We start from the raw sequence: 26,589 nt of genomic DNA on the forward strand, positions 1-26,589 counted from the left end.
GAAAAAAAAAAAAAAAAAAAAAAAAAAAAAAAAAAAGTCATAGTAAAAGCAAAAAGCCAAGTTGTTGATTTGTAATTATACTGGTTGTAAACTACAGAATTTTAGAGACCAAGGGCCCAAAAGATACAGTGAACTATCACAGGGCCAGGCAATGGCACAGTGAGAACTTCTAGTAAGTTTTCAAGAGAGTAGAGGTTAAAAACTCTCCCTACCACAGTAGACAGAAGAGAATCAGACTGCACTTTTGCAGATCCAGACATGACTTGGTTATCAAATACAGAATCTGTGCAATACTGAGGATCCAAACACTGAATGGTGCTGAGAGGAGTCACATTCCTGCCTCAGCCTTCTTTCTCTGGCTAGTGTCCCCAATTTCTAGACAAGCTAAGTTTTTCTTTTGCCCTCCTCATTTTCTACACTTCATTTATATTCTGCAGCTCTAATTTCCTCTAGGTGAGTAAGAATGAGGACAATGACTACCATTTCAATTAAAAAGTCTGCCCCACATTCGGGTCCTGGGTACTCTCACTATCTCATTATAAAGATGAGAAAGAAATGCTCACTGCTGTGTGTCCAGCATCCAAACCTATGCAGCTTGGCTACCCAGTGTGGGGCACCAGTTTGTTTTGCTAATACTCAGTTCAACATGACTGAGGTAAGAGGCGAGCATTTTACATCCATTCTCGCATCTAAAGATTACAACAAGGAAACATCTTAGGTTACATGCAAAACCCCAAACTAGGAGATTTTGGATAAAGCCCAGATATTTCTGTTCCAAAAGTCTAATGGTCTTTCTACTTCTCCATACAAAACATTACCAAAGTGAAGAGTGAGAAATAAAAATTATTTCCTCTTTGCCTTCACCGATGCATTAAAACCCATACACAGCCCATGGCCACTTGGCAACAGGTGGTATCTTTAGCTCTCAGATGATATCTCAAGTGGCAAGAGCACTGAGCATAAAACGCAGAGCTGGATCTTTGGTTTTGCTGGCTTTTGTTCTTAAGATATTTTGTTTTAGCATGTATTTGTTTTTAACACCACGGAAACCATTTCTAAACACTTCATACCCACAGCCCTCACTTCATTCCCCAAGGTGGGATTAACGGTTCCCAGTTTGCTAGCGAGGAAACTGAGACTTCAGCAAACAGCTGACCAAGGTTGTGCAGCTGACGAGCTGAAGCGCCAGGATCTGACTGGAGTAAGACCCAGAAGAATCCACTGTCCTCTGTCCCTGCTCTTTTTTCTTTTTCTCATTTTGTAGTCTTCACCGAGTGTTCTACAAGTACTGTTCATCAACTATTTTAACATTCGCTGTCAGTATCACATTTATGGCCTTTAAAAAAAATTCTCACAACATAGCTATGATGCAGGTATTACCACTTCCCCAATTTTTATTTGTGGAAACTGAAGACAGGGATTAGTGAGTGGTAGAGACTTGCCACGTGCTTTATATGACATGATACACTGGACATTGTGTCTAGAATACAGTGCACACTCAATATTTTCTCTAAGTGTATTTCACAGAGGAAGTATTTATCATCCCTAAGATTGCGAGTCATTTACAATTCAACATAAAACATATGCTTATAAAACTTTAAGTTGTTAACTTTGGGGACAACAGAGATGAGAAGAACTAACACACAAATCAAGCAAAGCAAATATTAGTGGAGCTATAGTTTGGTTAAGTTTCTGTAAGCTGTACTAACATGGACCCATCGTTCTTGAGAGTAATGAGTCATATTGTGAGGAGAAAAATTTAAAATGTATTGGAAAAGAGAGTTTTATATGACTACCATTTGGCTTTTTTAAAAATTAGAAATGATTTTATTTTCTTCCCCGTTTTTAAAAATGGCATTTCGAGTATAGTCTTTATGAAAATATAAGTTCTAATAAAAGATAGATAAAACAAATATAGCTATATATAATTTAAAAAATTTTTAGAAATAAAAAGATCAATAATAATATTGTCAAATCAACTTGAAGAAATGAATTTTTAACAAAAACAAATTTTTTTGTTTTGTTTTGTTTTTTGAGACAAGTTCTCACCATGTAGTTGAGACTGGCCTGGAACTCACTATGTAGCCCAGGCTGGTCTTGAACTCACAGTGATCCTCCTGCCTCAGCCTCCTGACCACACCCAGCAACAAAAACAAATTTTAACTGGGAAGGAAGGGAAGGAAGGATGGATGGACAGACCGAAGGAAGGAAGGATGAAGAACTCAAAGATATGGTCTCAAAAATTTTCTCTGCTGAAAAATATATATATATTTGTTACTTATGTTTATAAAAAGGAAGGAAACCAATTAAACCATCCCAGTAGTAACTGATAAAAGATCTCAATTAAACTTACTAATACGATCACCATCTTCATGCTACAGATAAAAAAACTAAGGATTTCACCTTGTAAAATAACATGGCCAAAGGGCTGGAATTTAGCTCAGTGGTGCAATACCTGCCAGACAAGGGCAAGGTCCTGAGTTCAGTCCCTGGTACCACAATAAATCAATCAATTAATTAATTAATTAAAAAATTAACATGGCCAAGCACATACAACTTACAAGGAGTCAATTCAGGCCTCTCTGACTCTAAATCTGTGCCTGTCCTGGTCTGTAATTTAAATGTAAAAGCCTTATGTGGCTTGTGACTATCACACTCCATGTGTCTAGAAAATGAACAGTTTCCTTTCCTGAGAAGAGCATTTCATTGATCATAATCCAAACTGGATAGATTGTGTCAATGGCTTACTCTTAACATCACCTGTTCTGAGAGCAACAGCAACTTACTGGAGAGTGAGGTATAAAGTGCAAAGGTTTTGAGACTTGATAACTCTTTCATTCTTGTTTCTTCCACACTTTTGCAGAAAATATGTTCCCAGGCATACAATTTTAGAAGTTTTATGCCTTTCAATATTTCATTTGTTTTCTTCAGTCTCTCGGTGGAATAATCCTATAAAACAAAAGAATAAAATATAGTACAAGCTGCATCCATGTGAATCCAAAAGGTAAGATGAAGAAATAGACAAGGATTGAAGAGATCCCTGAGTGGCTCTGCCACTAATCAGGCTGTCAAAGACCAAGATGTAGTTAAACTCGCTGTGCTTTGACTCCTCAACTTTAAAATGAAAAATTTAAACATACAGCCTCCAAAAGTCTCTCTGCTGAATAAGTTATATGTATTTGTTACTTGGGTTTACATAAAAATTTCTTCAGTTTCACATGATTCTCTGGAATAATATCTGCAGAAAATATGGACATGAAACCTAAACTATTTTATTCTCAGCACTATCATTTATTTAGAAGAAAAATAACGAATTTAAGAAAAATTTGTTTCTTATCTTACTAGGCTAGAATATTATATGCATTCATATTGTGTTTTCACAATGCAGCTACTGAAACTAAACTTAGTATCTTTAATTTCATGGTATTTCTATATGCTTTTTTCTAAGCTCTATTTTTTTAATGTCTGATTTAGGTTTACTGGATGCTAACAACTTGGATTAATTATAGAAAGATCTGTAGCAGATACAAATGCCTACATCCAATCAGCTGTTTATCTTCCTCCACCACCAAATGATATACTAGAATTATTAGCAAGGTACAATAGGATCTGTTAACTATCAAAAGGGTCAGTTGAGTGGCCAAAGTGTAGATAGGAAAAGGTAGTCAACTGGCTGTATTTTGTGCATCTTTTTGACTCTACAGGGTCTGAAATGCCTATCAAATGATTGCTCAGTGAGTGAGCGGATATGGTATGAACAGCTAAACAAAAGACAGACATGTGAGGATAGTCATATTTCCCCATTTATGTCCCTCTTCCACCACTTTCTGAATTTGTGTGGTGGAGTAAAAAGGGTAGATGCCTCAGTCAGAAATACCGAGTAAACTTTACCAGCAGCATCAGAGAAACAAGTGATACAAAACCACTCTCATGACACTCGATGTGCTTGTCACAGTAGAAACAATAACGTGAGAAGCATCCAACAGCACTAGCATCTCTACATGTTATGCCTGACTTACAGGCAGTCTAATTCATATTCAGTCAAATTTTACTTCTAAACATGTTTATTATTTGCAAATATTTCTTTAAAAGCAGCCAATTCTTGCTCAAATAAAATGATTTCATGGCAAATTGAAGCCAAAAAAGGGTCAACAATTCAACTTTCCTCCATGCTTATCAAGTTGACCATGAACATATTCAGCCAGAGCAGCTGGCACTAAAGTATTTCCATGCAACCCCATGCCTCATCACCTGATAAGAATCAATAAGAGGAAAATTTAATTTCAGAGCCACCAAACCTGACCCTTCACTTATACCTTGATCCATGTCTTCCATGTCATTAATTGACATCTAATTGTCTCAAAGTACACTAAAGCATGTTCTTTGGATAAAAGATCAAAAAGGAAGATCCAAAACTTCATCAGACGGAACCGTGCAGAGCTGGCCTGCTACCTAACCCACACCTTGAGCCTCAGCAGTGGATCTGTGAGAGATGGAGCTATGCAGGTGTCCATCTGCACTGGTGCCTGCAGCCCTCTTTAACCACCCCCATGCACCTCTGGCCTCCTGGCTGTGCTGGTACCTGGATTCACACCACAGAGGCACAGGGGGTCATAAAGACCATTGTCCTGAGTTCCAGCCTTGATTTTGAGTTAATTCACATGGTTAAAGGTGATAAATTAATAACTACAACAAATTGTCATTTTCTAAGCCATGCTTGATGCTATCGTGTTGCTGATTGTATCACTTGGGCTAAAGTGTTGTGATTGATCTAATCAGTTGTCTTTCCAGGTATAATGATCACCAATCAAAAGAAATAGACTGGCAGAATGGATTAAGAAGCAAAATCCAACAATATGCTGTATATAAATAATGCACCTAGTTCAAAAAGAAACTCTCATACACTGAAAGTAAAAGGATGGAAAACAGGTATCCATGTGGTAGGAACCTGAAAAAAAGCGGGGGTAGCTATCTTACTTGCAGACAAAGTAAATTTCAAACCAAAATTAAAAGAGGCAAAGAAGGTCCTAAATCCTTGTAAAGGGAACAATCCAAGAGGAAGAGATGACAATCATAAATATATATTCACCAAGTACTAATGCCCTCGACTATACAAAACAAATATTAAGGGACATGAAAGACCAAATAAGCACTAATACAGTTGTAGTGGGGAACTTCAATACCTCACTGTCACAAGCAGACAGATCATCTAGACAAAAAAGTCAACAACAAAATACTAGAACTGAAGCAAGCTTTTGAACAAATGGACTTAATAGACATCTACAGTGTTCTACCCCACAAAGTCAGAATATACATTCTTTTCAGCTGCACATTGGTCATTCTCCAAGATAGAACACATACTAGCTCACAGAACATGTTTAAGTAAATGCAAAGGGATTCATGTTACCCCATGTATATTATCAGACCACAGTGCAATTAAACTGGAGATCAATAGCAAAAGAAACCTCAAGAACTTCACAAATACATGGAAATTGAATAACACTCTCCTGAACACCCAATGGGTCACAGAGGAAATTGAAGAAATTAGACAGTTTTTACAAATAAATGATAATGCCAATACAACATACAGGAATCTATGGAATACAATGAAAGCAGCTCTACAAGGGAAATTTACAGCAGTGAATGCCCACACTAGGAAAATAGAGTGAGCTCAAATAAACAACCTAATGCTGAATCTTAAGCTTCTAGAAAAAGAAGAGCAAGACAAACCCAAAGCTCGAACAAAGGAGGAAATTGTAAAGGTCAGAGCAGAAATCAATGCAATGGAGACTAAGAGAACAATACAAAAAAAAAAAAAATGAATGAATTGAAGAGTTTGTTTTTCAAAAAAAATAAATAAAATAGATAAATCCTTAGCCAATCTTATTTAACAAAGGAAAGAAAAAGCTCAAATTCATGCAATTGTAAACAAAAAAGGTGAAGTCACAACAGATCCAGGAGAAAACAAGAGGATCATCAATACCTACTTCGAGAACCTGTATTCTAATAAAATGGAAAACAGAAGAAATGGACAGATTTCTAGATACATATGAATTACCAAAGTTGAATGAAGAAGATAAAAAAAAATTCTAAATACCCCAAATAAAATCAGTGAAATTGAAAACGTAATTTAAAAATTTCCAAAAAAGACAAGTCGAGGTCCTGATGGCATCACTGCTGAATTCTACAAAATATTTAGAGAAAAACTATTGCCACTACTTTTTAAACTTTTCAATGAAATTGAAAGGGAAGCAATATTTCCAGTTTCCTTCCTAGAAGCAAGTGTTATGTTGATTCCAAAACCAGGGAAAATCCAACCAAAAAAGAGAACTACAGGCCAATCTCTCTAATGAGCCTAGATGCAAAAATCCTCAATATATATTGGCAAACAGAATACCAAGGGCCATCAAGAAGATCATACACGCTCACCGAGTTGCATTTATCCCAGGGATGCAAGGATGGTTCAATATATGGAAATCAATAAATGTAACACACTATATTAACAGAGTCAAAGACACAAACCATATGATCATCTCAACAGATGCAGAAAAAGCATTTGACAAAATTCAATAGCCATTCATGATAAAAACCCTGCAGAAAATTGGAATGATGGTCTTTATCTCAATTTGATAAAGGCTATCTATGAAAAGCCAACAGCCAACATCATACTAAATGGTAAAAAAATGAAAACCTTCACACTAAAATCAGGAACAAGACAAGAATGACCACTGTCACCAATCTTGTTCAATATAGTTTTGGAAACATTAACCACAGCAATTAGACAAGAGAAAGAAATAAAAGCAATAATGATAGGAAAGAAAGAAGTTTAACTCTCATTACTTGCTGATGATATGATACTCTCTCTACATAGAAGACCAAAAAAAATCCACCAAAGACTTCTAGATTTAATTGACAGTTTCAGTAGAGTAGCTGGATACAAGGTAAACACTCCAAAATCAATAGCCTTCTTGTGCACAAATAACAGACTTAAAGAAAGGAAAATTAGGGAAATAATCCCTTTCAAAATAGCATCCAAAAAACTGAAATATCTAGGAATAAATCTAATGAAGAAAGAAAAAGACCTCTATATTGAGAACTACAACACTCTGAAAAAAGAGGTCGAAGAGGATATAAGAAAATGGAAAGACATCCCTTGTTCTTGGGTAGGAAGAATCAATGTAGTGAAAATGGCCATTCTACCAAAACTGCTATACAGATTGAATGCAATCCCTATTCAAATTCCAAGAGTATATTTCACAGAACTTGAAAAAACAATCCAAAAATTCATTTGGAACAAGAGGAGACCTAGCATAGCAAAAGCAATTCTAGGCAACAGAGACATGGAAGGGCGTATCACAATCCCCAACTTGAAACTGTACTACAAAGCCACTGTGATAAAAACAGCATGGTACTGGCAAAGAAACAGACCGAAGGACCAGTGGAATAGATTGGATGATACAAAAACAACCAGATGTACTGAGCTACCTCATCTTTGACAAAGGAGCCAACCATCCTCACTGGAGTAAGGATAGCCTCTTTAATAAATGGTGTTGGAAAACTGGATTTCAATTTGCTAAAGATTAAAAGTATACCCCTGTCTCTCACCATGCACTGAACTAAGATCCAAGTGGAGTAAAGATCTAAATATTAAAACTAAAACACTAAACTTATTGGAAGATAAGTTAGGTAGAACTCTTGAAGGCATTAGCATAGGAAAAGACTTCATGAACAAATCCTCAGTAGCACAGGAACTAGTACAAAGTATCAACAACTGGGATCTCATCTTATTGTTTTGGGGGTTGTTTTTTTTTTTTGAGACAGGGTCTCATTATGTAGTCGAGACTGACCTGGAACTCATTATGTAGCCCAAGCTGGTCTCAAAGTCACAGTGATCCTCCTGTCTCAGCCTCCCGAGTACTGGGATTACAGGTGTGCACCACCATGCCCAGCAGGACCTCATTTTATTAAAATGTTTCTGCACTGCAAGAGAAACCACTAACAGAGCTAAGGAGACAACCTACAATGTGGGAAAAATTTTACCAGCTGTTCCTCAGACAAAGATCTACCATCTAGAATATATAAAAAACTAAAAAAAAAAAAAAATCAGGTCCCCAAATATATAAGATGCAATTCAAAAATGGGCGTCTGAAATGAATAGACATTTCTCAGACAAACAAGTAAAAGCAGCAAATAAACATATGAAAAATGTTCAACATCATTGGTCATTCGAGAGATGCAGATGAAAACAACACTGAGATTCCACCTCACTCCAGAAAGAATGGCTGCTATCAAGCAATCAATCAATAACAAATGCTGGTGGGGCTGTGGGGAAAAAGGAACCCTTCTCCACTGTTGGTGGGAGGGCAGACTGGTGCAACCACTGTGAAAATCAGTATGGAGATACCTCAAAGAACTAGGATTAGAGGTTCCATTTGACCCAGCTATTCCCCTGCTTCACAAAAGAATTAACAGAATCATACCACAGTGATATATGCTAACCCATGTTTATAGTGGCACAGTCTGTAATAGCTAAAATTTGGAAACAGCCCAATTGGCCATCAACTGGAGACTAGATAAAGAAGAATTTTTTTCTATAAAGTGGAGTACTACTCAGCCAAAAATGAGAAACTAGAGTCATTTATAATTAAGTGGATGCACATTGAAAACATACTCTTAAGTGAAATTAATAGGACACACATGTGTAAATACTGAACAGTTTATCTGGTGTGATAAACTAAAAGTGTAAATAAGGATCAAAATGTATAATTAATATTATGTAATAGGAAGAAAAGGTCTAAAGGTATAGGGGAAGTGGGAGGGGTAGGGGAAAGGTAAGAAGGGAAAAGAAAAAATAAGAGAAAAGGAAAAAAATGGAAACAAAGACTTTGTAAATAGGGAAGGGTGGAGGTGGTGAAGGGAGGCCAGGGGAATGGGGAAAAAATAAGAAGCAAGATATCTCATATAAAGGTACAAGATCCCAATGATGAATGTAACTGTATTATACACCTAAAATGTACCAATAAACAAAAATTGTTAAAAAACACACAAAACCTCATTACATTTTGGTACTTAAAAACATCCAAAACCATGATTCTGGTTTTTCAAATCTAAGAAAATCAAGTCTCAAATTACATTTAAGTCTTTTATTACATTTGTAAAAAAAATTTTTTTAGAAGCTGGGCATGGTGTCCTATACCTGTAATCCTAGCTGCTTGAGAGACTGTGGCAAGAGGATTATAATTTAGGGACTGGGGATTTAGCTCAGTGGCGCCTTGTCTACCTGGCAAGTGCAAGGTCCTGAGTTTGATTCCCGGTACTGGGGAGGGTGGGGGGAATAAGGATTTCAAGTTCAAACCCAGCCTGGGTAACTTAGTAAGAGCCTTAAAATTACAAGCAAACGAAAAACACTAAAATGGGTTGAGGGTGTAGCTAGCACGTCTGGCACGTACTCGTTCAATCCCTAGTACCAAAAGTTAAATTGTTTCTTCCACACAGAAAACACACATTTGCTGCCTGAGAAGTGCAGTGAAATACAATGATTTCAAAGTCATCCTGCGTGGCATATATGAACTTCCGATAGTATAAAAATAAAACAGCAGCACAGGATTTTCCTAGTAAATTTTCCAAAAGATGCTACTTACAAGAGTGCTCTTTTGAGCTTCTGCCAACTTCGTAGCGATGAAGTACTGAATTGGTGCGAGTAACACGATGACAGCTGCACCAACCAGTGCACTTGATCCAAGTAAATTATAGAGCAGAATCACCCCCATGATGATCTGGGAGAGAAAACGTATGGAAAAAGACAAATAAATGGGCTGTAGGAGCCACCTCACGAGAGCAAATATTTTTAGTGAAAAATGAAATAATTTAATTATTACTTTAAGTTTATTTGGAAAGCAACTCAACCGTGACAGTTGAGTTTTAATGCGATTTATTGGGCGACAGCTAAGTACCAGGAATTTACTTTCAGTATAATGATTTGTACAACTGGTGTCAAACCAACTTCCTGTGTGAAGTTACAGAATGGTCCCATGACACTGCTGACCTTACAAAGCAGTCTTAAATTTTTAAAAGGACACAATTTTTCAGAAAATAGTGTCATCTACCACAAATTCAATGCTTCATATTCTCTTGGAATTGCACTAGCTTTTCAAAGCTATGGGAATGGAAAGTAGAGGGCAGCATTATGGGTGAGTATAGGATCACTGGTATGAACCAAAGTTCCTCAGTGGCTTAATGACTCCAAAGTTCGCTAGGGCATGACAACTAGGACTAATTACAACTGTCAATAAACCAGAATTGGTACAGGAACACCACTTACTCACACTTCCACTTTTAAATGTTTCTCAAACTCAGTGCTTTATGTCTAACTGCTCTCTGGTTCGGCCACTTTCTTCTTCTTCCTTTAAATTATTGAGATTTAACTCTCCTATCATCTCTCCCCGATTTTTCTCCAGGAGCTCAAAATGGCTCAAAATGTCACGTGATGCACCGCGACCATGCAATTCAAGCATAAAGTATATGCCTATACGCCAACGATAACAGCCTTCTGGAGGAGATGGCACATGTAACTTCCGACCAATTAAGTACCTGAGGAATTCCAATCAAAATGAAACATTTCTTCTGGCCACCTATGATGTAGTCATTCAGTGAAAATTTGATTTTTGGTGTTTCTTTTTTGTTTGTTTGTTTGTTTCTTTTTTTTTTTTTGGTACTGGGGATCGAACTCAGGACCTTGCACTTGTGAAGCAGGTGGCAGCACCACTGACATAAATCCCCAGCTGGTGTACTTTAAATCATACTACACAGGCAGCTCCTTGATGGAGATACTCGATAGAAGATGTTTTGATAAAATGAGGTAAACTATACCTTTATTTTTATACTGTGGCCTGGGCATGGTATGCATTTTAATTGACTTGGTGTTACACTAAAAAATAAAAATACAAATAATAAATTTAAAAGTAAGCTATATTTTTATTATTTTATGCACTGTAACAAATGCAGTACACAAGGAAATGTAATAGACTGCATCAAATGAGACCTATAGTTTAAGCTCCATCTACAGGATGTAAAACTGGAGAAAATAGAAAATATATAATATGACAACAAAGAAAAACCAAATACATTTTTTTCACCATTTTTACCCAATTGGTTGAAAAATCATGTGTCAATGCTAACAGATAGTTAAATAGCCCCTCAGCTTGTCTGTGTTCCTACTGCCTTATCAAGTTTGATATTTTGTAATATAATAGCTGTTGAAACCATGGGAGGATTAAAGACGTTGATATAGTTTAGAAATGCTAGAAAAGAGTCTGTCAAAATGAAAGGAGTCAAATCTTAGCTTTGTAACTTGCACAAATTTAGGCAACAGCATATCGGTTACTCAGTGGCCATAAAACCCTAGGCACTGTTGCTAAATGCTTTACAAATGCTACCTTACTCAAATGTGACAATCTCACAACTCTGTGAGGCAATTCTATTTCATCATTCCCATTGTGCAGTGAAGGAAACTAATGCTTTTCAGGGTTAGGTACTTGTACAAACAATGGATAGAGCAGACATTTGAACCCAAGAAGTATAATTCCACATCCCACTTTCTTAACCCAGGCTGTAACATTCCTGTTCTCATCTTCCTGGTCTACAAAAAGGGTCTAACAGCATCAGCATATTCAAAAATGATTCCCAGGTAAATATTTAGTGTTCTTTTTCCTTTACTTCCTCTACCAAAGACAGCCTTACTTATTATGATCTACCTGAACAGGCATAGCCCATAGATTGGGACACAGGAATAAGAACCACATGAGTTGATTGGTTTCAATGGCGACCAGGTTGTTGATCTGTCCCAGGGTCATCTCACCCATGGATAAGTTAGACGTGGAGAGCCTAAGGATTTTATTGTATATCATGGCCTACAAGAAGAAAAAAACACACATAAAGCTCTAAATTTAATCACACTATAATTATTTACTTTCATTAAAAAATAACAATTGTCTTAAATTTTTTTGAAAAAGTGTAGAAAACCTTTCATGGCCCTCTTAAATCAAACACCATTCCCATTTTAGCAGTTATTCTCTGTTTTTCAATTAAATACAAGCTTATTATTTTCTAGTAATATAATCAAAATATATGTTCAACTTTAGATGTAAGTTCAAGAGCCAAAAGAAATAAAGAGATAAATAATTGCAAGACTTCTAAATATTTTTTTGAAATATGCTATATTAAGTCATTTTTAACTCAATGGGTTTACGAGTTCTAGGTGTCTTTCACCAAACAATCCTAAAAATGTTGCTGTAATATCAACGTGAAATGAAATGCAAAAATAAATAAAGAAATAAAGCTAACACTGGTCCTATGGCCGGATGATACGTACCAGAAGAGCTCCCCGGAGGTTAATGCCAGTCTCTATGGTTACATAGTAGGAAGCCTGCAAGAATGTCCTTTGTAGAATAAGAGCCAGGAAGAGAAGAACTGCTAGAACGTAAGCATTTTCCAGAAATTCTTTTGATGAAAGGGTTTCTGAAATCTTGTACAAAAACAAAAACAAAAAAAACCCACAAATTTTAACTACTCATTTCCTCTACCACTGATATAATTCTTAACTATAAAACCTCAGTGGCCAGCTAAAACAAAATCAAAATCAATAAAATATCTGGATATTAACATAGAAGACACTGGCATAGGCGAAGACTTTTTGGATAGAACCTCAACTGTTCAAGAAATAACATTAAGAATCAACAAATGAGACTATATCAAATTTAAAAGGTTCTACGCAGGAAGAAAAAGACAAATTATAGAATGGAAAAAAGGTTTTTCAGCTACTACTCCAACAAAGGACTAATATCCAAAATATGAAATGAATAAAAAAAAATTAGACCCCTCCAAATAAATACCCAATTAAAAGATAGACAATTGAAGTGAATAGGCGTGTCTCAAAAGAAGTACAAATGACCAATAAATACATTAAAAAATGTTCGGTACCTCTGGCCACTAGAAAAATGCAAGTTTAAATATGGAGATTCTGGGGCTGAGGATTTAGCTCAGTGGTGCATCCACCTGCCTTGCAAGCACAAGGTCCTGAGTTCGATCCCTGGTACCACCCCCACCCAAGAAAAATAAATAAATATGGAGATTCCATCTTACCCCAGAAAGAATGGCCATCAAGAAATCAAATAATAACAAATTCTGGCAAAGCTGTCGGGGGAAGAAAGGGAACCCTTCTACACTGCTGGTAGGAAAACTAGAAATTCCCTTCAACCCAGTTATTTCCCTTATAGGTATCTTCCCTAAAGAATTAAAGACTTCGGGTCACAGTGATACCTGCACGCTCAAGTTTACAGACACACAACAAGTGATTAAATCTTGGAGAAGGCCTCTATATTCATGAACAGAGGAATGGATAAAAAATATGACATACATACACGATGGCATGTACTACCCTGCCATAAAGGAAAATAGCATTAACTGCAGAGAAACAGATATGTCTTGAGACCAGTGTCAAATGAAATAAATCAGGTACACAAGCTTAAGTATCTCACTGTTTCATGAGACACCCAAAGCACAAATAATTTAAAGAGCGAACTAAAGGATGGGTGGTTCAGTCAGGGAGAGAGATCTTTTGTAAATGGTAAAGGGACTTAGAGACAAGGAGAGGGGAGAAGAGGATAGAGGGAAGTAAGAATAATTAGGTTGTGTTATACGCATGTACCAACTCCCCACAATGAATGTAATCACTATGTACTGCAAACACGTACTGAGAAAAGAGAAAAAAATTGTTCTAGTAGGACTATAACTGAATTTATCATAAGAATACGCATAAGTTATCGCATTTTGTTTGAAATGATAGCATACGAAAACTTGCTACTGAGAAAAGGGAAGGACAAACTTCAGTTCACTGTAGCGGTGGGGTGACTTCATTTTTAGTGACAGATCCAGGGAGATTGTATTTGTGGCCCCTTCCTTCTCTGTCCTTATACAAATCTGTAAGTCCTGTTTCATCTCAGAAAAGCACATGCTTAATATATGTAAGGGATGAGGGTGGTAGAAGCACTGGGTGAAATTTAGATCTTTGCATATACTAGGTGAGTAGGACCGAAATATCACAGAAGTGCATCCATGGTGAAGTCATACGATTCACTGTGATAATAACTAAATGCTAATGTATGCAAAGAACCAGGGTAAATATTGGGGGAATGAAATGTGGACAGTTCCCTTATTCTGTTTACAGAGATTACAACCTAGAAAGATAAGTGTATCTATAAGTGACACCAGGTACGGGAGAAATACACAGGGAATGTTTAAATTCAAATAAATATATTACATATAGTAAAAGACATACCGTCCCTCAAAATGCTACCCCCTGACTTCAAACACACTTATTCCGTTATTCCTGTCACGTACTGAAGCAGTTCTGGAAGTCATCTTTAGTGTCTTTACAAGGTGTGATTAAAAAATATGGTGAATGTCTGGGCCAGGGATTTAGCTCAGTGGTTCTGCCTCCTGCCTTGCAAGCACAAGGACCCAAGTTTGATCCCCAGTACCAAAAATAAAAACAAACAAACAAACAAACAGTGAATGTGGAGGCCACATGCCGTCTTACAGAAAGGCAGCTCAGTAGAACATCACGGTGCACCCTCCGCCACCTTACTCACGCTACTCTTCAGGCCCTTTGCCGAAGTCAAAATGACCGTAAAAGGTAAAGGGTCTTAGTGGATTCTGTACATCAGCAGGATAGTACAGCTAATGACACTCACAGCAGAGGACTTCCAGAGTGGCTCAGGAAGTGGCAAGAATAAGGAGATAAGTGTGTCACATTTGGTGTGTTTCGCTGTGCAAAGCGTAAACAGTGAGTGTCGAGACGAAGTAAAGAAAGCATTAGGGGACTATCCAGAGGAGTTAGGCTCCAGCTAGAATGACCACAGAAAGTTTCAATGGTGAGGCAGCATTTAATAAAGGCTTTGATCGTGCATACAATTTTAATAGGTGCAAGAAAAGGACCAGAAATCAGAGTGAGAAAACAGAAAAGGAAAGTTGATTCCCTTGGATAGATTCTAGTTCTGAAACTAAGGACATCAAGTCATTGTAGGGAAAAAGAAAAGCTACAAATCGCATAGTGCAGACTTTCTTAAGAACAGAAAATACAGAAAACATTCTGTATTTATAAATGCAAATGTATAGTATTTTTCATTATCTATCCCTCCACATAATAACATAATACCTAGTAAAATTTCACAAGATTCCCTCTGAGCATTGTGAAAAAGACTGATGGCTTTATCATATCAGAAAAATGTGTAATCCTACAAACCACATCACTAACATTATTGGTCACAGGCCTTTCAAAAGGTGACTCAGCCACCCCGGGGTACTCATGCATGGAAATTACTATAAAGTTCAAACAAAGAGATCAATGCGAGGTTTACACATGTAGTTTCTGGCACACAATAGATGCTTATTAAATATTTATAGGCTCTGAATCTGAGAAAAAATTTTGTTAGCCAGCGAATTCAATGAACATATAAACACATGAACTTTTCCCAAAAGAATATTATTACTTTTATTTTTTTAAAAAGAAATTCAATCTTCTGTCAATAAGCCCATTCAAACTCCTCATAAAACTACATTACTAAAAAGTGACAGTTACAATGACATCTGCCAATAATATATTTCTTTTCAAAAACACCATGAACTTACTCCTGTTGTGTTATTCGTCCCGTTCTGGGTTTCATTCACACGTTGAACTATTCCAGATATACAGAGAGGTCCGGCAAAACCCAGCAAGTCGGCTAAGTAACGAAATGTGCTGCTCAGTAAGATTGGTCTCCCAAAAGCTCTGTACATGGCAAGCCATATAGAGGGAGTTCTGTTAGGGCGATCGGCTGCTTTTTTCTAAAAGAAAAACCAGAGGCATCAAAATAAAACTGGTCAGAACAGCAACTAATCTGTACATCCATGAAATTCCTCCTGATGGATTTGAATTTTAAAGGCTGAAGAGTAGATATATAAATTTATGTAGCATATGTAATGTTATATAATAATATAGCATGAATAATTCTGTATCCTCACATTTATGCAAATAGCAGCTATCGAATGCATTTTTATAAATAGAATGAAAAAGTATACAGGCCAGATTTTCTCAGACTGCCAAAGGATGATGCTAAAAAATTCTTAAAGTCAAATTAATTAGTTACCTTTGATTTGGAAGATATATATCATCATGAATACTTCCAAGCAACATTTTTTGTAAGAGGAGACAGTAAGGTAGGTACAAAGATGGGGTTATTGATAGATTGCTCAAAATATGTGGACTTACTAGAAAAGAAGAAATTTAGCTATCACATTACTATACATTAAAACAGACTGTCTCCATCTCAAATTGTTTCTGGTCGTATCTCCCCAGTAGTTTCCCATCTCCATGAAAAGTAGTCTGTACTTTTAAAAAATAATGGTAGGCATGTATCTGCTAAGAGTTCCTTAAAGAAATGCAAAATGAAGAATGGCATACACAATTAATCAGTTCATCACTTTATATATCTACATTTCTTGGCAGTAAAGATTTTAAGACCTGCTCACTCATCATAAATATATCTTGGGTACAAAGTAGACATAGGTCTCTTATTGTGGCAAAGTAGCCGACTCAATGGAGTGGACTTCAGTTGTGTTCCACATTCAATTCCCAATGAGGATGAACAATTTGATTATTTTTCTAAAGCTTATTGATAGGACATTAACATAGGAAGCTCAAGTTAGTCTGTGTTGTAAAGAACATTCAGAGAATTTAAGCTATTTTTGCTCTATAGTGTAAATCTTTACTGAAGCAGAGGAGTTAAAAGTTTTATGCAATACTTTTCCCATGGGTAAAACCAGAGGAATGATTCAGGTTCATTTGTAGTAAACATTTCCTGCAATAGTAATTTCATAACAGAAACTTCTAAAACAAAAGGTCATTTGCATCATTTACCATCAATGCATTGTGGCTTTTTGATTTAGAAGAGCCAAAAAAATATCTTTAACTGATTCCTCCATACCTTACTCTTGTCCAGTATTATTGTGAATATCAATATTTTAAGTGACCCTGATATTTGTAATGATTGCAATATAAAACATGTCTATCATTGTGGATCTCATGCCTGACTTCAGAATGAAAACAAACTGAAAGTTTCCAGACTCCCAACTTTAAAATTTCTAAAGCAATTATTGATATTCAAGGAAAGTACCAGAAGAAACCAATTTTAGAAGACATGTAGGCTAATACATGGAATGGGGAGATGGCACCTATTTAATTTACTCACACATGTGCCAATTTCAGGTAATAATTAGTCTAATAATTTTAATTTCTGAAAAGTAATTGTTGGTGAATGTGATCTACTTTACCTTTATGTAAAAAAAAATTATTCACAAGCTGCTTGAAAAATAGACAATAAAACTTCCCTGAATTATTAATATTAGATGGTAAGAAGGGTTAATAACTATAGGAGTATTGGTCTTTGCTTTTTCCACTTGGTCATTTGTCCCAGAAGTAAGACGAGGGCTCCCCAGCCCTCCCCATGTGGTGATTGGACAACTAATGCAATGTGACTGTATTCATAGTCTCTTCCAGTCTTTCCTCCGTGATCAGGTGACGTGACTTAAAACACCAGTTCGGAAAAATAGAGAAAAACAATTCTTCTTTGATAATAGATCTTATTTAAACTTTGTACTTTTATATTTTAAAAAGCCCATTCTTATGGCCAGGGATTTAGCTCAGTGCCACCATGCCTGCCTCGAAACCACAACGTCCTGAGTTTGATACCCGGTACCGCAAAACAAACAAACAAACATTCTCTATAAATACAGACATGGAAGACAGATGCTAAATTACCTTTTGTTCTTCGTATGCATCTTTCAGGCAAACATAATTTGTTACTGCCCTCATTGCTATGGGCAATTTTCCAATTGCCTTCAGATCAATAGGCTTCCTATGAGCAGAAATGATGAGTGTGTTCATCCACCAGTATGTTGCTTTTGACAGCAAATTCACAAATGGTTGAAGGAATCTCACACCCAGATCCTGGAGGTCTTCAGGAGGCTTTACTTTCTGAGGATTCATGAAGAATACATATCTCTGTGACACAAAAATTCCACAGTGTTACAATTAGCCCTATTCCTTCTTCACATATTCAAAAGATAATTCCACCCTTTTCTTAGTTTCATGTCAGGTGGCCAAACTTTATATTTTAATGTTTCCTTCCAGCCCTTTCTAAAACATTCTTGGAAATACTTCCCTTTTGTTTTCACTAGATTAATTAAATGCTGAAATTATGAATGGAAACTTCTTGGGGCCAGTTCTAAAGAACCAACTAGCCTTTTAAAAGAATACGTTTCTCATTATGTTACCAGGTCCCCAGTGATGATTTTTATGTTATTGAGATTTCAAAATGTGTTATCGACATTATCGTTGAGTCACTGTTGATTTGTAGTTTGACTGATGTTCCCTTCCTGTTCTCCACATTCACTGTAGTATGTTATCTTTCCACTCTTAGAGCAAGCGGAAAGTTCTCTGACAGAAAATGAATACTGAAAATATTGAATACTATCTTATTTGCCATAACTGACAGCATTATGTGGCAGAAAGTATAATAGATTTATAATTATGGACAAAACATGAGGCTTGTGAATATTACAATTGGTTCATTGCCTTACACAGCCTAACAATTTCTGGCTGATCGTAATCTTTAATGTGGAGGTATTGAATAGCAGTATGTACTACTACTTACTCTGACCCGAATGACATTGATCTCCACAGCCATCAGGAGCCCATTCAAGATCACCATCATGCCTGTGATGCAGAAACGCAGGTCTGATACTCCCCATCCCAACTGCCAGTATTTGACCAGTTTTATTGTTTTTGTTATAAAGGCCATTACCCAATACAGGAATAGAGCTGTACAAATACAAGAAAAGAGCAAAAGATGAAATCTTCCCCTGATAGTCTTCAAAACTTCACTAATAGTCCAATATAAATATAATGTTTTTTAATAACAAAGGCAATTTAAATATTTGGTGAATGACGTGATAAGAAAACAAAATATATGCTCTAGTGTGCTTCTGGAGTTTTGGATTGAATGTTAGGACACAGCATAAGACATGAGGGTCAAGTTTCAGGTTTTTTTGCATGTGATTTCCAGTTTTTCCACTATTTATTGAAGAGGCTGTTCTTTTTCCAACAGATACTTTTGGTACCTTTGTCACAAGTCAGTTGCATTAAGCGCATGGAGTTATTTCTGTCCTCACTAGTCAGTAGTATTGGTCTATGTCTCTGTTTTTATGCTAATACCACGCAGCTTTGAGCACTACAGCTTTGTAGTTGTATATTTATAAGTCTGATAAAGCAATGCTTCCTATTTTGTTCTTTTTGCTCATGATTGTTTTGGATCTTCCACATCTTTTCTGCTTCCATCTGAATCTTGGATAATTCTGTGAAGAAGGCCGTTGGTATTTTACAAACATTGCACTGGATCAGTAAATTACATCGTGTAGTATGCACATTTTACCAGTACTAATTCTTCCACGGAATCCATGAAGAGTAGAATGCTCCCACTCTGATGCTATGTGATATCTGGGAAGCTATGGGGAGTCATACAGAAGGTATTTACCTCATTCTTAAGAATTTACATGTAATCCTGTAGATTTTAAAAGTGCTTTTATCTCTAGTCTTGCTTTTCAGGCCCTTGATTATATGAAGAATTCACAAGGTGGTATCTGTGTGACTTATCCGACAGACAAATATTGTAGTTCCCAGGGGTCTAACACTATTTCCCTGGAATTATGGTGGAATCAGTGTAGCTACATAATAGGGTTTCCGCTTTACACATGGGCATTCAAATAATAAATGACTCTTCTCAACCAAAGAGCTATAAACCCCACACTCATCTGCAGAGCCCAGAAAAGCACAATAATCCCATAGAGCAAACCCAGACCTCAAACTGTTGAGCCAGAAAGGCAGGAATCTACAGTCTCACAACCACTGCCAGCAACTTACAACAAACATGAGCTGGAAGCAGACATATTCCTAGAAATGTGTTGGCAAGGATTCTGTCTACCTTGAACTTTCAATACAAACCCAAATAAAGAACTCTAAAACATAGATAAGACAACCCATTTTGGGTAATACTTATCAAAGCCAGAAAGATTAAGGGTAGTCACAACCTCCTTAGATAAAAATAATTGAATCCCGGCATATGAACTTACATATATCTCATTTTAGCTTAAAATGTAGAAATGGTTAGATTGGACTTAGGAAAAACATACCAAATAATATGCTACCTAAGGAGAAGAACTAAGTATTAGAAACAGTAGTTTGAGAGCAACTGATGAAAAACAGATTTTAAATGAAAACAATAAAAATAAGAAATCTGAAACATTAGGCATCAATCAAAGTAGATTTCAAGACCAGGAATAATATGAGAAATAAAAAATGGGGTTTTTAATTTTTTTTTTTTGTACCAGGGATTAAACTCTGGACTTTGCACTTGTGAAGTAGGTGGCAGAACCACTGAGCTAAATCCTCAGCCCAAAATGCTTTTAGTAATGATAAAAGGATCTGTTTTTCAGGAAGACACAACAACCAAAAACATGCACGTGCCTAAGAAACGATCAGTCAACTTCTATAGCTTGATTTTAAAAAATTGATGTTGGATATTATAAAAATACACCTAAAATCGTCAGAATATGTATTCATGTGAAGTGAATACAGGACTGCTATCAACCTCTCAGTTCATCTTCCACCCCACATTTGCTGGTTGACTAAAGAATGAATTATTGTCATTTTTTCCCTATGCTTCCCCCATCAACACACTTAGATGGTATGTTGCTATGCGGAAAAAGAAAAACAAACAGCTGCTTTGGAAAGGTGAGAAACAACCTTTAACATACTTACCTAAAAGTAATTTGGGGAAATTTGATGTTTCAATGTTATGATAATATACAATGGATGTGGTAGTAGCCACGAAACCCATGACGGCTGGCATGAAGAGATGTAGGTGCCTGGATTCCCGCCGTCTGCAGAGAGCAGTACAGGGTCAGGGTTTTAGCCATGGTTCCGGGAAGTTCCCATTTTTTATTGAAACTCACTTTTAACTACGCTGAAAACCAAAAAGGCAGGCAGAGTTCGGAAGAGAAGACGATCTTATGTGACATCATTCTGCTGAAAGAATTTCTCCTCACAAGAGGTGTGGAAAAACACACCAAGCAATGTTTTGAAATGCTTACAACCAAAATAAATTTGTGGGCACTGTTATTTAGAGAAATAGATGGTTAAATAATTTAATGATTAAAGCAAGTGAAAATAACCAAGTTAATCTAAACTCTAAAGTATGTGAAAATTGTATTTATTCCCTCCTAAATGCCGTGGTCTTCAATGATTTCTCCATTCTTATTAGTCCATTCCATACATGCATGGTTGCTAGTCTAGACACTATTAAGTTCCGGGAAGCAACAATAAACAAGATAAGATATCACATCTGTGGTCACAAAGTCGAGAATCTTTTAGATTCTCCTAGTACCAAAGGAGTCAGGTGTGGTGGCACAGACCTGTAATGCCAGCTACTCAGGAGGCTCAGGAAGGAGGATCTCAACTTTGAGACCAGCCTGGGTAACTAAGCAAGACCCTGTCTCAAAAAATAAAAAAGGCTGGGGCTGTAGCTCAGTGGCACAGTACCCTTGGGTTCTATTCCCAGTACTGGAAAAATAAACAGCAAATGATAATACATGGGAAGAGACAATGAGCATGCAAGGATGGAACCAGGGACAGAAAGGTTTGTGGAGGAAGTGACTTGTGAGCTGAGTCACTCAGAATGAGCCTTATCCAGTGGCAGAAAGGAGAAAGACAACTCCAGGCAGAGGGTCCAGAGGTGATCTAGGCTAATGCAAGCAATTCAGGATACAGTAACTGCAAGACATGGGGGATTCATTCTGAGGGCACTACAGAGCCCTAGGTGGATGGAAGATGGGGCAGGACCGGATGGGCCGGGTGGACCACTCTCACCTGCACTCCACTTGCGTTAACAATGCCACGGAGCAGAATACTTAACTTTTCTCAAATTACCTAAACATGTTAGTAAGTAAATGGCACAAAGAACAGGGAGGCTAGTGTAAGAGTGACGGGCAAGGAAACATTTGAGGAAATCGTTTGAAAGAGGTATGATTGGCAGTGGGGACTGAAACATAAAATGAAATGCCCTGGTCAGGAAAGTAGTGGAAAGGCATTTTAAAAATGGAACGTGCACATACATAGAAGGATGAAGTAGTGTTCAAAATCCTAAGCGATTCAATACTCTTGGAACAGAAAGCCTGAGATACGATGTATCATGAGAGGCTTTGGATCCATGGCAGGGGGCTGGGAACTTTGTGCAGAGAACTGTCAAACATCAGTAGGTGAGTGATAGGACCAGATTTGTGTTTTAAACAGCTCGCTCTGAACTAATGCACATGATGGGGTTGACAGGCATATGTGGGTGGTGGCGGGAAACAAGAAGTGGGCAAAGGAAAAGCAGTTAGATAGCATGGATATAGGTCAGGCAACATGCTAGAAAAGCCTAATTCAAGCAATGACAGCAGTGACATGGAGGGAACAGTGTATATGGCAAAGGTTAACTGTTAAAGTGAACGGGATTTTAATAGCGTTAGTGTATGAGTGGGATGGCTATGGAAAGGTAGAAAATAAAACTAGGGTGTTTGAGTGGACGATCGAGCAACCAGGTAAGTTTGTAAGAGGACAAGAGGGATGGAGGAAGAAGCTACTTTCAGCCAGGATGTGTACATTGTGGAGATGTCTACTAAACAGATAAAGGAAATCGTCTAATAGGTAAATGGATGTAGAGGCGATGTTAGTAAAAAAGAAAATCAAATATCCAATTAGAAAAGCCATTGTACTGCTTCACTAATTATAGGAAGCATTTTTTCAGATGGGTATTCTAAGTAAAGAATAGTTCTGAGACACTTTGTTTTAAAAAGACAGAAATGAGGCATGAACATCAATGTCAAAGATAACAATTACGGGCTGAGGATTTAGCTCAGTGGCATCGTGCCTGCCTCATAGGCACAAGGTCCTGAGTTCAAACCCCAGTACCAAAAAAAAGATAGCAATTATTATGATAAGGATAAAAGGTATATTTAGTGTATTATATTCATGTTTTCTGTCTTTCTCATAGAAGAAGCATCCTAGGTAGGACAAAAGAACAAACTAAATTTTTGAGTTTAGAAGCCACTGACAGATGACTTTTTTTTGTTTGTTGTTTGTTTTTTGAGACAGGGTCTCACTATATAGTTGAGAATGACCTGGAGCTCACTATGTAACCCAGGCTGGTATTGAACTCACAGCGATCCTCCTGCCTCAGCCTCCCAAGAGCTGGGATTACAGGCGTGCACCACCACACCCAGCGACAGATGACTTTTTGAGAACTCTGGATGAAAAGGGCAAAGAGAAGAACCCAGTAGCCAAAGAGTAGAAGTGAGCAGCTCAAGGTGAAGGTGATATTTTTGCCTATTTATTTTTTGGGTGGGTCTCTTGTACCACTACATAACGAGTTTCTGCTCTTAGCATACCATAGGTCATGATCATTATTAGTTCAGCCTGTATTTTCTGTCCCTGAATCTACATAATGTCAAGGTTTTAAAGAATATTACATTGATCTTCATACATACTCATAGAAAAACGTGGGAAGTTTGTCAAAGAAGTTAAAAAATCAGAACTAAAATTGGCTCTGGTAATGGAAATACACCAAAGTGTTTTAAACAGCTATCAATAAGATAATACCCCATGAAGCCTCTAAATTTTGCATTGAGTGGTGGCATATACTAGAATCTCTGGTTTGTCTTTTCATCAGAAATTAAGACATGCTCATATCTGCAAAGAACCACCATAATACATTACAAAATAGTTGGCTCCATGACAAAGCTTAGAAGTTTCATTCCTTGCTAATTGCAACAGAAAAACATAAACAGATGTCAGGGGAGGTTCTATTAGATAAGAGAAAAAATGATTTTTGGAGCTTTCTTTCTAAAAACTTTAGAGGCCTTCTCATTTCAATACTTTAGCACAATTTCATATTCACATTTTTCCTATTACTTGAATGTATTTTCTTTTTCTCTGTGAGAAAAACTTTCCCTGGCTGATCAAGTTTATTAGTACAAGTTATTATATTCTGACCCACCTAACACAAACTTCTTCTATAAGCAGTACAAAGTTCTTTTGATATGTTTTTTTTTATATGACAAATTGTGATTTTTAAAATAATTTCACGCTTTGACCCTTTTTAGACTTCGTCAGTGTCTGCCACATCTATCTTGGCTTCCTTACAAAATAAACTGCAACATCTGATCTATGAATTTCATAGCCACTGGAGCTATAGATCCATGTAGACACAGTTTCCACTTATACCCTTGTTAAAGATGAAATAAAATCAAAACGTTGAAAAAGACAGAATCTGCAAGGGCTACCTGGAGCAGGGAGCTATAAAGTACCTGAGTGGACATAAGTCATAGAGATATGAATCTGTTTTATCAGAGAAATTAATTAGAAACCAAATATACAAACAAAATATATAATTATCATATAAAATGAGTGACCTCGTTGTCCCTCAGCAGTCACATCCCAACAATGAACCCCGTGACTCCTACCCACACTGATATACCCTCTGGTAGCAACACTACGTAAGTCAAGTTGCTTACGAATCTGAGACAATGCCTTCTGCTATTTCACAAACATGCACAAACAGAAGCGCAAAGGTGAGAATCCATCTCAGGTTATGTCCGGGAAAATGGAGCCAGGTGTTGTGATGAATTTGCACTTTTGAGCTTTGGCTTCCCCACCCTGGAAAACAGAGGAAGAAACGGATTAAACAAAAGGATCGATTCTAACCATGGATGTAAATGACATTATTGTAAATTTAAGGAAGGATCCCGTAACCTTGGTGATTCCTAGGGTAGTAATGGAAAGTCTTTTCCATTGGCATTATGCTAAAAAATAATAATTGTAATTGACTTTTACGGCATTGCCGAGGCTAATACATTTGTATTTGTTGCATTGTTCAGAAGTGACGCAACTCTTTGGGGTATGGTCCTGTCTCCTACTAAGCAGAAGCTCTTACTGACAGCTTTCTGATTCATTCAAGAGAAAACAAATTAATAATTATAATAACAAAAGAAACTTGGTGTGTATAATCTTTTAAGACATGGGATCTGTGGGAGGATTAATAAAAACACATACAGCATGTTATGATGACAATATAGGCTTCATTAGTCAAATTGATCTGAATCATATGCATATCTTACGAGAAAAATGATTACCCATGACTGGCTAGAATTATTTGATAAGTATACGGATAGTTTTCTCAAAGAAAGCTAAGATTTTGTTTACTAAAGGGCTTAAAGCAGATTCAAAAACATCATAACTTCACCCTTAACTCTTCATTGAAGAAAAAATTTAAGGTTGCATATTAATCAAAGTTTGATGGTTTACTCCCAAAAGTATAGGTAGAATAACATCTCTGCATCTGTAACATACTAGGAAAGAATCCTGTTTTTATCTTTTTTTTTAATCTCTTTTCTGATGCTAGAAAAGTCTTGCACACTTCAAAAGTGAAGGATGGGGGCTGTACTTGAAATACTGCAGGAGAGAATTTCCGTGTAGGCAAAGGGGACTCCTGAGCGTTCTTTGTAAAGAAAAGTGACTCCTGTCTTAGTCGTTTCCAAATGTACTTAGTCACTGGAAGGCCAGTCATATTGAATATATTCTAGTAGAATTTATGCTATAATCTCTCACAGGCAAGTTCTGTGTCTGTTTTGCAACATTGGAGTTTTCTTAATACCCGATACTTCTTTGAAATCTATGTATAATCCCTCCCTGACTCAAAAGCCAATGCCTTAAATGACAGCCTGAGTTTTTTTTTTTTTTGTATGTCCCACTGCTGGTGCCCTCTCTGATTCCTTTCTATTCAAATATTCTCACTGCCAGCCTCTGTGTTGGACTAAAAAAGAAATGTCACAATTCTGGCTCTCAAGAAGTTCACGAAATATCTAAAAATGAATTATGAATCATAGAATTCCAATTAATATTGATAAAATACTCATCTTCTACTTCTGGTTTCATAAAAAGATTTCTTAACACTTTACAAATACTATTATATAAATAATGACTAGTGTTTCCACATATGGCACTCCAGCCCCTATATGTTTATGGCCTACACATTTGTTTAACATAAATAACAATGTACCAAGAGTTATGTTGGCCTCTGAATGTACCATATGACCGAAATTCTTTTATCTGTTTAGAATATCAAACACATGGTATCCTCTCAATTAATTGTTAAATGATTGTTAGACTGATGCTAGCTTTCTTAGGAAAACCAGTCCAGCAACTTTTCTGCCTTTTGTCATTAGCAAAATCATTCTTGGGAACATTAAACATGAAATAATTCAAAATAGTAGTTACCTCTTGTAAAGGCATACAAGCAACAGATGTGAGAAGAAAGAACAGGACCAGAAAATACTACACAGAGAAGTTGCTTTTATTCTTACTACTATATTCCTTCAGATGGGTGGTGGTAGTCGGTTCAG

At 36.7% G+C, this 26,589-nt stretch overlaps 1 protein-coding gene across 1 annotated transcript in view; it reads right to left on the reverse strand.

Moving 5' to 3' along the window:
* The window catches only part of Abcc9 (ATP binding cassette subfamily C member 9), a 142,774-nt gene that overhangs the window by 108,906 nt on the left and 7,279 nt on the right, over positions 1-26,589 (reverse strand). Inside the window, exons 4-12 of the mRNA XM_033766278.1 lie at positions 24,703-24,844; positions 20,912-21,033; positions 18,750-18,916; positions 17,855-18,097; positions 15,688-15,882; positions 12,371-12,523; positions 11,754-11,909; positions 9,642-9,776; positions 2,787-2,949 (exon numbers count right to left, since the gene is read on the reverse strand). Coding sequence (XP_033622169.1) covers positions 2,787-2,949; positions 9,642-9,776; positions 11,754-11,909; positions 12,371-12,523; positions 15,688-15,882; positions 17,855-18,097; positions 18,750-18,916; positions 20,912-21,033; positions 24,703-24,844 — 1,476 coding nt within the window. The remainder of the gene's footprint in view (positions 1-2,786; positions 2,950-9,641; positions 9,777-11,753; positions 11,910-12,370; positions 12,524-15,687; positions 15,883-17,854; positions 18,098-18,749; positions 18,917-20,911; positions 21,034-24,702; positions 24,845-26,589) is intronic.

Source organism: Fukomys damarensis, unplaced genomic scaffold, assembly GCF_012274545.1.
Source record: "Fukomys damarensis isolate Sample0158 unplaced genomic scaffold, DMR_v1.0_HiC HiC_scaffold_19, whole genome shotgun sequence".
Taxonomy (NCBI): domain Eukaryota; kingdom Metazoa; phylum Chordata; class Mammalia; order Rodentia; family Bathyergidae; genus Fukomys; species Fukomys damarensis.